At 46.4% G+C, this 12,487-nt stretch overlaps 1 protein-coding gene across 4 annotated transcripts in view; it reads right to left on the bottom strand.

Annotated features, from left to right (window-relative positions):
* The window catches only part of GDPD5 (glycerophosphodiester phosphodiesterase domain containing 5), a 171,192-nt gene that overhangs the window by 90,107 nt on the left and 68,598 nt on the right, over nt 1-12,487 (bottom strand). For all 4 annotated transcript variants that reach the window (XM_048950432.1, XM_048950402.1, XM_048950421.1 and 1 more), the window contains exon 2: nt 11,508-11,682. In XM_048950432.1, coding sequence (XP_048806389.1) covers nt 11,508-11,624 — 117 coding nt within the window. In that variant the 5' untranslated portion in view covers nt 11,625-11,682. The remainder of the gene's footprint in view (nt 1-11,507; nt 11,683-12,487) is intronic.

The raw sequence follows: 12,487 nt of genomic DNA, 5'->3' as shown, positions 1-12,487 counted from the left end.
CTTGAGCTCAACTGAAAGGCAGCAAAGTCATCCTTGCTTCCCTCTGAATAAGGATAAGACAGAGTCCTCTGGAAAAGAACCCTGATTTGTTGCCATCCCTGTTGAGATCAGATAGGGCTTCACACAGAACAGGCCAACCAGTCATCCTTCCATGATTCTACTAACATTTCACTTACAGCACTTGCTGTCTTCATGAGAAGGGACAAACTCTCCATGTAAATAGTGACACAGCAAATCAACCTATGATAGTGCAGCTACAAACAACAAGGCTTATGCTGGCAGGAGTATCCTTCATTGTGCTGGCAGGAGTATCATTCCCATTGCCTCATTTGAAAAAGGTATTTCCAGTTCAATTTTAAAAGCTTAAATCTAACACTGGTGGCAGCTACACGGCTGAGAGGGAAAATATATTTAGTTCTTTTGGAAAGCAAGAAGAAAAATGATACTTCTTCCTGCTTTTAGAAAGCCTTCAGTAAATACTCTACCTTCCTCACTGCAAGTGCTGGAATTCCCCAGTCCTTTCACAGGTGTTGGATGGGAACAGTGAATTATTTGCTCATGCAAAGAAAAAGAGTCACAAAGAAAAGTAAAACATGCATTTAAGGGAATTGACATGACATCAATTGGCCTCACCAGCTTCCATAGCAAAGCACAAGCCTGCTGAATCCCACAGCCTGATCGGGCACGGTGGTAAGGAGTCACTGGTTGGACTGGATGATCTTAGGGGTCTTTTCCATCCTTACTGATTCTATTGAGCATTAGCTCAAAAACAGAACACAAAGTGGGTGATTTCACCCAGTGCAACGCTCTTGCTGCTGTCTGAGGACACTTACAGGGACAGCTGAGGAAGTTCTCCCATACAAGGCAATGCGCTGGTTGAGCACCCAACCTCATCTCTCAGCTAGAATCCTTCCAACAGGTGAAGATTTTGCAAGATTGGCTGCACATCACCACATCTAGACAGAAAGGATATCAGAGAAAAGCCCTAGTAAAACCCAAACTGTACAGCCACCAGCTCTTGTTAGCAAAGCATAGGGTTTGCTGCAAGAAGCCAGGTCTCAAAGATCCCCCTTCCCTATCTCTTCTCCCATATCTTCCCCCTGCCTTGCTGTCCCCTTTCTCCAGTTGCAGCTCCAGCTCAGTGCTGGCCATCCATAGCCTGGAACACATTTTGCAAGATTCTGTGCAGTAAAAACCTTCGACACCAATAAAGCATTATAAATCATAGGGCACGTTAATCACTCAATCTTACCCCTTAACCCAAAGTCAGACACACAGCCATGGGTTCTGCAGCCTCACTCCCACCAGCATTTTGTTTGCATGGGGACTAAGCCTGAGAATTAGCATTAGTGAAATACCCTCACCTGACAGCAGTGGTAGCACCAGGCAGCAAGTCAAACCCCATTGCTTTCCTGGGGCTTGGAATTCACCATCCTTCAAACAAGCATTACTGGAGTAGGAAACAACCTTTACAGGGAATTTACAGAAGCCACAATATCTGCAATCACTGGTGACTCCTTTATATTCAAGGGTGGTGTTGGGGAAAAATACAACCTAAATCCATTAAGGCTGGAACTGTATGCAATATATTCTGTTTACAGTGCAGCCCAGCAGACTGGGCTTTTGGTCAGTCATAAATATATCGGCTTTCTGGGCTTTATATCCATGGTATGAACAGATACAAGCAACAGTGGTCTTCTGCAGGTTTGACTTTCTAAGCAGTCAATGGCTTCAGCACTGTCTGAGGATACAGGACCCAACAGTAAGCAAGCTCAAGTGGGTTAAGAACAGTTTCTGAGTCCCAGCTACTATGAGTCTGTCACGCCAGAGTTCAAGGAGCATTTGGACAATGCTCTCAGACACGGGGTTTGAATTTAGGGTGGTCCTTTGTGGGGCCAGGGGTTGGACTCCATGATCCCTGTGGATCCCATCCTATTCAGAATCATCCGATAACCTTAACAAGGGCACCTCTCAGCTCCATGCAGCCAACCAGGGGACTTCCATCTATCCAGACTAAAAGAAGTCTCACTCCTTCACAAAACATTTCCACTGCTGATGAAGTTTTTAACACATTTCAGCAGCTGAATCCTACAACACTGCCAAGAAAACACATTAATAGTGTCCATGCTCCTGGGAGAGCTCTTGATGCCAGGAGAGCGGTGCCAAGAGAGGTTTGCATCTTTCCTGAGTACCTGGGTATCTCCCAGAGCAAAGAGAAACTGATGTCATGGGGCTGATTTCAGTGGGGCTGAAACAGACAGTATAATTCCTACAGGACAATGCAACTGCAAAGAGGACAAAACCAAGGGAGCTCAGCAGAAGACCCTGCAATGTGGGCAGGGTGATACGGCCACGTGCAGCCAGGAGCGTCCTGACCCCATCCCCCCCCAGCCCTGTGTCACATTACAGCCTTCCTGTATAATGAAAAGCTCAAAGGGGGTATTTAAAGGATGTTCAGGTGCTGAGAACAGGAGTGTTTTGGTTTTGACTGCAAGCATTGAAGAGAAACAAACAAAAAAAAATCAATATGTAATCCAACAATTGGATTTTCTTGCATTTAGCCCATCACTCCAACATCATTTCATGTATTAATTCATGGAGATTCAGCTCTGGATCACTGGCCGAATGCTACTGCAGAAACCACCACCCGATGCCTTAGGGACCAAAGCAGAATCAAACAGGCATGAAAGAGCATCTTTCATCAAGAGCACTCACATCTTTGGTCCTACAGTCATGAGCATTAACAAATTGAAATTGTACCCAAAAGGGCGAATCCACCTTTCCTCTAACAGCAGCTTTCAGCAAGGCAAGCAATTTTTGTGACCTTTGGCCATCAGGGGATTAGCACTAAAGACACAGCAAAGTCTCAGCTCTAAAGCCCACAGATAGATCACACCAATGTGGCTCAGCTCATCTGCTCAGGTCATTTCACAACTCCTGCCAAGTAGGAATTACAAGAGTATTTCACTCTGAAATGAATTAATACACGTAGCACAGACACAGCACAGCAATCCATTACGTCGACGGATCACAGCTCCACATTCTTCTCGCAGCTTCATCATTTTACAAAAGAAACAAGAAAAAAAGAAAGCCATCAGAAGCCTCAGCTCAAAGACACATGATGTTTCTAAGCAGATGGACCATCCTCAATCATTACCATTTTATTTGAAGGGAATAAGGCTCAACAGCGAACACCCAATTCATTAGGAATGCTTTGATAACTAATTTATACTGTCTTGCAGCTACACAAGCAGCTCTCAATGCTTTGAAGGAGGAGGGAGGCGTTGTATTTGATATTCCCCACATTGCCCATCCCACATCTGCACATTTCAGACACCTTGCATTGCTTTTCAGACAGCACTTTCAGTTGTCCATGAGCCATAACTCGACATCCTTACCTTTGTGCAACATATGCTAACCAGGACATCTGCACAAAGCAATTATTCTGTGCATCACTCTACGATTCTGCACACATAACTGGTCAGTGGACAAAACAGAGCTCTTATGGCATTTTATAGCCCCCCAAAAACCCACGAAGCAGTCGTATGTTCAGCAAACCTGCACTGCAGTACCTCGGGTGGGACACACTGCATCAGGAGGCAACAGATGCATTGAGCTTCTGCTCTGAGTGCCAAAAAAACCTGGGTGATCGTCATGGAAACACCAGCACAGCTGAACATCCGAGGAGGAATTCAGAGAAAAACCGTGAAGAAAGCAGTCAAGGTGAACATGCCTTAATCTAAAGCACAGCACCCAAAGTCATTCTTGCCATTTTGGCAACAGCCACAGCTCCTAAGTCTCTGATCAGCTTTCCCAGCACAGAGAGCAACACAGTGGGCTGCGCCTTCCTCCTCTCCCCTCCATCTGTTGATCCGGAAACCCGCATCAAACTCCAACCCTTCTCTCCATCAGCCCCAGCTCTTCTCTCCATCAGCTCACCACAGCAGTAGGTTACCAATCTGGGTCCTCACAGCCTTTAATAAATCCTCTTTCTGCAGTCCTTATCCTCTAGAGCTCCAAGGCACTGACCCTACCTGCTTCCAGCCTGTCTTCCCCCCAGGGTGAGCACAGCGAGCATAGAGTCATCACTTTCTGAATACTTTTTAGGAAAGGCTTGGCAAAACCCCCTGATAACACATAGTGGATTTCCTGGCAAGCACGGGCAGCCAGCTTCTGTCTGCAAACCAAAGGTAAAAAGGAAAAAATAGAAGAAAATACACATAAGTTACCTCCTCTGGCTGCTGCTTTAAGGACAGCAAGAAACGTGGAGATTTCTTAGGATTTGGCTTTGAAGATCATTATGAGTCCCTTCCAACCCAGGATATTCTGTGATTCTACAAATCTTGAATGTAAGGAGAAAGTGACCTCCAGTTTTGTCCCTACCTTTCTTTCCCATTCCATCCTCAGCTGCCCAAAGGCTCCTTTTCCTGCACAGACAAAAGCTGTCCACCAGCCCTTGGATCTACTGGTCCACTCATGCCACACGCACATCAACTATTGAGACCTATCTTAAGCTACTGATTCTAATTTGCTTTTCACTAACATCCAGGATGAAAACTAGGTCCACCAATGGCCACTTTGGGACTTTCTGGTGTATCTTCAGTATCTTTATCAAGGATGTAGACAGTGGGATCAGTGAACTCTCAGCATTTTGTTGATGACACCAAGGGCTGTCACACAGCAGAAGGGAGGCATGGCATCCAGAGGGACCTGGGCAGGCTCCAAAAGTGGGCACTTGAGAACCAGTGAGGTTCCCCAAGGCTGAGTGTAGGGAGCTGGGGGTTGAGTTCCCTGGAGAAGGGAAGGTCCAGGGAGACCTCACTGCATCCTTCCAGTATTTGAGGGGAGCTTATAAGCAGGAGAGGGAGCAACTTTTGACATGGACAGATAGTGATAGGATAAGGGAGAATGGCTTTAAACCAAAGGAGGGGAAATTTAGGTCGGATGTTAGGAAGAAATTCTTTGACTCAGAGTGGTGAGTGCTGGCACTGCTGCCTAGAGAGGCTGTGGGTGCCTCATCCCTGGAGGCATTCAAAGCCAGGTTAGATGGGATCCTGGGCAGCCTGAGCTGACAGCCCTGCCCTCAGCAGGGGTGTTGGAACTGGATGATCTCCGAGGTCCTGTCCAACCTAGGCCACTATGATTCTATGATAAGAGGGCAAAAAACCTACTGACAATCACTGATGCTGAGCTCACCTTACTTAATCTTTTTCTTTTTTTTTTTAACTCAACACCATGCACACAGCAGCTACACAAAGGAGAGCATCAGCAGCATCTGCTACACCATCCTGAAAATGCACAAGAACAAGCAGGAGGGAGGAAGGAATAATGAGCTCCAGCAACGTAATTATTCACCCAGATAATTAATGCAACACAAAGAAAAAAGTGTTGGAGGGAGCACATCTGGCAGCTGTAACAAGGAAATGCCACCATCTGAATAAAACTCTGGAGGCCCATAATGTTGGGAAAGACACAAGGCACCTTTGTGTATGCAGGGGGGCTGGTCTGGCTGTTTATTGCAAGGAGTTCATGCATGGAGCACTTCAAAGGCTCTGAATAAAGCAGTAACAGCAAAGCATTAGAAGTTTTCAAGCCATTGCTGTAAGAGCTACTCAATCACCTCTAAAAAGGTCAGGCTACCCATGGGCCATTTATAACATTACCCAGAGCCTGGATCACAGAATCATAGAATGATAGAAAGGCCTGGGTTGCAAAGGAGCACAGTGCTCAGCCAGTTCCAGCCCCCTGCTGTGTGCAGGTTGCCAACCAGCAGCCCAGGCTGCCCAGAGCCACATCCAGCCTGGCCTTGAATGCCTGCAGGGATGGATGGGGCATCCATAGCCTCCTTGGGCAACCTGTGCCAGTGCATCACCTGCAGGAAACATATCTGTGACCCAAGGTAGCTGCAGTTCTTGATGGCATCAGCCCCCATGCCAGAAGCTGCTGAGATCCTGTGCTCAAATCCAACAGACAGCACCCAGAGCCATTGGGAAGCCCCTAAGCATATTCACAAGTATTGAGATAATGGAAGCATCCATGTTAGGATTAGAGGGAAATATTGATGGTAGGGGGACAGCTGGACTGGGTGATCTTGAAGGTCTTTTCCAACTTTGGTGATTCTGTGACTCCATGCCCCCTGGGATTCATCATTCACCCAGTGTGGGTGAATAACAACTCATCACAGACCAGTTTGGCTTCTATGCCTCTGTTTGCCCAGTAACACAGTAAGAATTAAGCCTGTAGAGGGACTTATATCACTTCACACTACAAGATAAACTTGGGATGTCACAATTACTAAATTCCAGTTAAGAACGCTGTGTTGGAAGAGTGGAGAGGGTGGAAGTTTGTAACAGAATCACAGAAACACCGAGGTTGGAAAAGACCTTCAAGATCACACATTGAATGATAGGATGAGAGGTGATGGCCACAAGTTGCACAGAGACAGGTTCAGAACAGCCCCAGGAGGGTGTTCCTAACACTTCTCAACATTTCCCCCAGCAAAGGCATAGATTTTTTTTTTTTTAATTATTATTATTTTTTATGCTGGATTCTTAGTAAGTCCTGATTTTAGGACAGCAAAACCTTAATGCTACGTCCAAACTCCAACCCTGCAAATGGAACACTTCATTGGCCACCAAAGAAATCCACTCCTGCACTTGGACTTGCACCTCATTAGCTCCAGGGATTCATCTTTCCAGTTTCACTACCTTTCCAGGTTCTTAATAAGGATGTGGTTTACTAGACACTCAGTCTCACACGTTGAGGATTAGGGCATCTAGAAAGCACTGGGATTTCTGCCTATGTGGGATTTCATCACTAGCACTGCTCCTTTCACTCAGATGGGGCATCCACATAGAATGACAGAATGGCCTGGGTTGCAAAGGAGCACAGCGCTCATCCAGCTCCAAGCCCTGCTGTGTGCAGGTCGCCAACCAGCAGCCCAGGCTGCCCAGAGCCACATCCAGCCTGGCCTTGAATGCATCCAAAAGACCCCATTTAAGTGTGTGGTAGATGGCACTGAAGAACAGAAATCACAACAAAAAATCCTGTTTTTTCAGCTGCCTGGGTCTGAAAGCTTCCCGGTGGTTTGGTGAGCGTGGTGGGGATGGGTTGATGATTGGACCAGATGATCGTAGTGATCTTTTCCGACCTTAATGAGTCTATGATCCAGGGATCTGGGGTTCATTCCCAGATGATGGACCTTCCTTTTACATGTACCAAACTAGGCCCTTACACTTGCCCGTCCTTGGCAACTTGTGTACCAGGAAAAAGATGGCATATATGCTGAAACCAAGCTTCAGGGTGAATGAAGAAGACAAGAAAAGATCCCAGTGACATTTTGATCACCCACTTGTAACCCAGAAGGGTTCATGGTTGGGGTGTATGGTTATCATACACAGGGAAAGGGCTTTAAACTAAAAGAGGGGAGATTTAGGTCAGACATTAGGGAGAAATTCTTGCCAGAGGCGATGATGCCACAGCATTGCTGCACAGAGCTGCGGGTGCCCATCCCTGAAGGTGACAAGGCCATGGCTGGGCCCTGGGCAGCCTGAGCTGGTCCCTTCCAACCCAAACATTCTGATTCTAGGATAAGCCCATAGCCAGGCAGCACAGCCCTTTGCAATCAGCAGCAGTATTTTATCCCCTTTGACAGCAAATTAAACAGTATTGCAAAACACCCAAGACTTCAATATTTAGTAACCAAAAAAACAAAAAACAAACAAAAAAAACCAGCCAGCCAATGGATGTAGCTACTTCTATTATCTGCATAGATCAAAAATTATCATGGCAATTTTCTCCCACAGAATCTCTCCCTAGTCCTGCCTAGGATGATTTCCCTGGCGTGATATTTGCTGCGTGGAAATAACATGGCTCTGGAATCAATAGAAGCACAAAATCAGCTGATAGATCTGACTCCACATTTACGTAATGCAATCCATCAACAATTCCCACGTGGACACTGACCCTGCAGGAGCTCTGCATGGATGATGAAAGATGCTAAAAGATACTCTGGAAGCAAGAGCTGCTCTGGCACTGCAGTGCCCAGCACAGGGTCATCTCGGGTGAAGCAGACAGGCTGCTTATGGAGCATTGTGTTTATAGAGTTCAATTAGCAGTGCTGCCCCGTGTTTAATTGCTGGCAATTCATCAAGAGGATCGCATTGTCTGCAAGCTACCTTGCTGCTGTCTGAACTTTAGAACTTTAAAAGGGTGCCTGGCAGCCACAAGCCAAAGCTGGTGTGTCCAGATCTTCCCCAACAACCATAAATGGGGATCATGCTAATAAAGCTAAAGCCACGCAATGGATTATGGAATTTTGCAGCTGATGAACTTTATTGCAATTGATGAAAATTAATTCAGAAAGGAGGCCATGTGCACAAGTGTGTGCCTTCAGCCCCTCTCCTCCGTTCCCAAAGGGTCAGGTGAAGGCAAAAGACCATCACAATTCTGGCAAAAAAAAACCAAACAACTTGGCATTCAAGCATACAATTTACATTTTCATGTAAATTTTTAAGTGTAGTAGAAAGCCTGATCTGCATAAATGTGAGTGAAGGGGAGCAGAATCCCTAAGAACTCTGGCTGCTCAGCAGCAACACAAGTAGAAAATAAACATTCATGGTCACACACAGCAGATTTGAAGGATGCTCTATGCAAGGTCGGTTCATAGGTGGGGGAAGGCTCTAGAAAGCCATATCTCCTAAATAGCATGCAGAGAGCCTTTCTGTAGCCTACACAGCAGTAAAGATTGTATGAATACGTGCCCTTCCTAGAGGTAACTCTAGGTTTTTCATTATGCTACAACTGGCTCTACTCTGGGTTTGCAGTGATTGAGTTGCAATAGCAATGGGTACAGGGTAATAGAAGAGCTTTGTGCCATGCCTTTGGGTAAAGACTTCATGTAAAGGTTACAATGTGGTATTTTCTGAATCTGGGAACAGATTCTTCATACCCTCATACCTTGGTTCTCCATAGCCTGTAGATCACAGAATCATAGAATGGCCTGAATCGGAAGGAACCTCAAGGATCATGAAGCTCCAAACCCTCCCGCTGCAAGCAGTGCCACCAACATCCACATTCCATAGCAGCCCAGGCTGCCCATCCAATCTGGCCCTGAACACCTCCAAAGACATGTAAATAATTAAGACATTCTTCTCTTGCTCCCAAAAGAACTACGTTTACTCCTTTGGGGCACTAAAGTGGAAGTTGAGACACATGCATACCTCAAAACAGACTCGAGAACCTGGACATATTTTTAAGCCCAGCTTCGAACACGAGTCCTTCTCCAGCACCAGAAAAACAAATGTAATTCTAAGCAGAATTGGTAAATTGCCACTGATATTTTCTGGTTAAAAATGAAGTCGGTGCAAGCAGCCAGATTTCAATGAAAAATAAGTCGATTGCAGGCTTTCTTCCGTGGATTTTTAGCCTGGAAACATAATGTTCTGGTTCATAAGACATAAGGAATATGGCATTTTGAGTATTTAAATTAGTATGTGCATGCATGCCAAGACATTACAACTCACTGCTTTCCTGACCAAATCTTAGAAACACAACTACACCCTTCAGTGTGGATGCGCCCGAGCATTTGCTCAAAGGAAACTTCAGCAGAAAAGCCATTGCTGAGAATCATAGAATCATAGAATCACCAACGTTGGAAAAGATCTTCAAGATCATCCAGTCCAACTGTTCACCTATTCCCAATAGCTCCCATTAAACCACGTCCCTCAACACAGCATCCAGCCTTTCCTTGAACACCCCCAGGCTCGGTGCCTCCACCACCTCCCTGGGCATCCATTGCAGTGCCTGACCACCCTTTCTGAAAAGTAATACTTCCTCATGTCCAGCCTGAATCTCCCCTGCCATAGCTTGAAACCATTCCCTCTGCTCCTATCACTGATGACACGAGAGAAGAGGCCGACCCCCAGCTCACTACAACCTCCCTTCAGGAAGTTATAGAGAGCAGTGAGGTCTCCCCTGAGCCTCCTCTTCTCCAGGCTGAACATTCCCAGCTCCTTCAGCCTCTCCTCATATGGCCTGTGTTCCATTACCAAGAGAGGAGAAAAACCAGCCCAAACATTTCTGCTTTACCAAAGGAAATTTGTTCTGCGGTGCACAAACACAAGCCATGAGCTCCCAGTCCAGCTGCACCGTCTGCAATCAATGCAATTCAGAACCAGGAACACTCTGGCATGGGATCTCTTGCACCCATGTGTTTTTCCTTCAGCCTCTTCTGCAGAGAAGAAGTACTCCATTGCCTGAAAGATTTCTGCTCATGGACTTAGAAGTGAAACAGCAGCTGACTGTCACTGGAGCAAAATTGAATCCTCAAAAAGCAACAAAAGGATCCCCAGGGACCACTGCCAGAACAAGCAAGATTTAAGCTGTGTTTGTGACTTCTTTTCCTTCTTTATGTAATATGCACACACATCGGGAAAAAAAAGAATACCAGACAACACAAGAGCACAGAAGAACACAACAACCATTACCCAGAAGATGGGATGTGACAGCTCTGACAGCAGTTTGTTTCAGAATCCTTCCCACAGATTTATCAGGTCTCATGGGGACTCATCTCAAACAACCAGGGAGTCTGGCCTTGACTGCCTGGATTCCCTCTGCCAGAACTCTTCACAACAGCATTTATTCAGGGGAGTGAAGTCACCTCTAACAGCCCCCTGGTCCATCCCCAGTTAGTTCTCATTGTCCACACACACAGAGCCCAGAGACTACACAGAAATGCAGCCTCCACAAACTGGCAGAACAAGAACATCTACAATAGAAAAGCAAGTTAAAAACAGAATTCTCCCCAGCACCAATGGGAAATTATGGACAGATTTAGCCAAACCCACAACACTCAACCCCTCTGAGCACCACCACCAGATACCCACAGTCTTAATCCCATTGAGCATCACAATCAGATACTTAAAACCTCAACTGCTTTTGAGCACCACAACCAGATGCCCGCAGCCTCAACTCCACTGAGCACCACAAGCAAACACCCACCACCTCAACCCCATTGAGCACCACAACCAGATACCACAGCCTCAATCCCACTGAACACCACAAACAGATATGTAAAGCCTCAACCCCTTTTGAGCACCACAACCAGATGCCCACAGCCTCAACTCCACTGAGCATCACAAGCAGACACCTACAGTCTTAACTCCATTGAGCACCACCACCAGCTACCCACAGTCTTAATCCCACTGAGCACCACAAACAGATACCTAAAACCTCAACTGCTTTTGAGCACCACAACCAGATACCTCAGTCTCAATCCCATTGAACGCCACAACCAGATACCTAAAGCCTCAAACCCACTGAGCACCACAACCAGTTCCCCACGTCCATCTGTTACATCAGCTCTATGGTAATGACTTCTCCCAGACCTGCAGCCACAGAACCACGGATCTCCACAATCTCTCCAAGCCAACAAAACCCAAGCACCCAGCACTTTCTGCCCATGTTCTCCTCTGGCTCCCAGGCTTCTGGTTGGGGTTCTCACCCACCTTGGTAGTGTCATCATGTGACCGCTGGTACCGTTTCCATCGGCAGCCGTAGATCCCGGTCAGGCATGATAAGCATAGCTGTGGCTCGTAGTACTGCAGTGGTTGGTGTTTAACCATGCTCCTGCCAGCCCCTCAGGAGTGACGTATCAGAAAGCCATCAGGTCCTGGGAGAGCCCTTCAGCAAGAGGAAGGAAAAAGAAAAAAAAAGGGGGGAGAAAAGGAAATTAAGTTCCAAGGGATATTTCAATACTTCAACAAGCAATTTAATAATTAACCATGCCCTCTGGTTACCGAGAGAGGAGGAATGATAATCAGATCTATTCCCAGCCCAGCCAGTATCTCCAGCTTGTTACTCTATAAATCTGAGAAGTTTAATTAGTTTGCAAGATTTGTTTCCTTATGCTGCTTCTCCCACATCTCCAAAAGAGAATGCATTCCTACGAGTTATCAGTAAGGAAAGCCACATGAGGACAAGAACAGCTGACTTGCTGCCCAGATGAGGTCTCTATACGTGACTGAAAAGTAAAGAGCCTTGCCCGCCACAAGCACAACCTTAAAATTGGTTCAGAGTTCAACCTCTGTGAGGCTGAAACCCAGCCAAGGTACAATCAGTTCATCACAAGCATCCTATGGAGCCTGCAAAACAGTCCCAGATGAGGTGCTGACACTTCTGTGTGTGCAAAAAAGGCAGACAGCACCTTCCACCTCTGTACAAAACATATCAGCAAGCACTCGCACGGATGCAGCTTCCACCCAATCTCCTTTCCATCAAACACTCCCCAAAAGACCAAGCTGCTCTATTTGCCATTGGAGCACCAAGGCAACCAAGGGTTTTCCAGGTTGCTCGTGCACTGCTGCACACCTGCAACCCCACACATTGCTGCTGCCTATATAATTCATGCTTTGTGAATGATGCTCATCAGCCACTGAGCTTGCAAAGTGTTCAGCTGCCGGTCCAGAGCATGCAAAGTTGTGTTCGT

The sequence above is a fragment of the Lagopus muta genome, chromosome 1, assembly GCF_023343835.1.
Source record: "Lagopus muta isolate bLagMut1 chromosome 1, bLagMut1 primary, whole genome shotgun sequence".
Classification (NCBI taxonomy): domain Eukaryota; kingdom Metazoa; phylum Chordata; class Aves; order Galliformes; family Phasianidae; genus Lagopus; species Lagopus muta.
The sequence above is the reverse complement of the archived record's forward strand: the minus strand, read 5'-3'. Positions and strand labels throughout refer to the sequence as shown.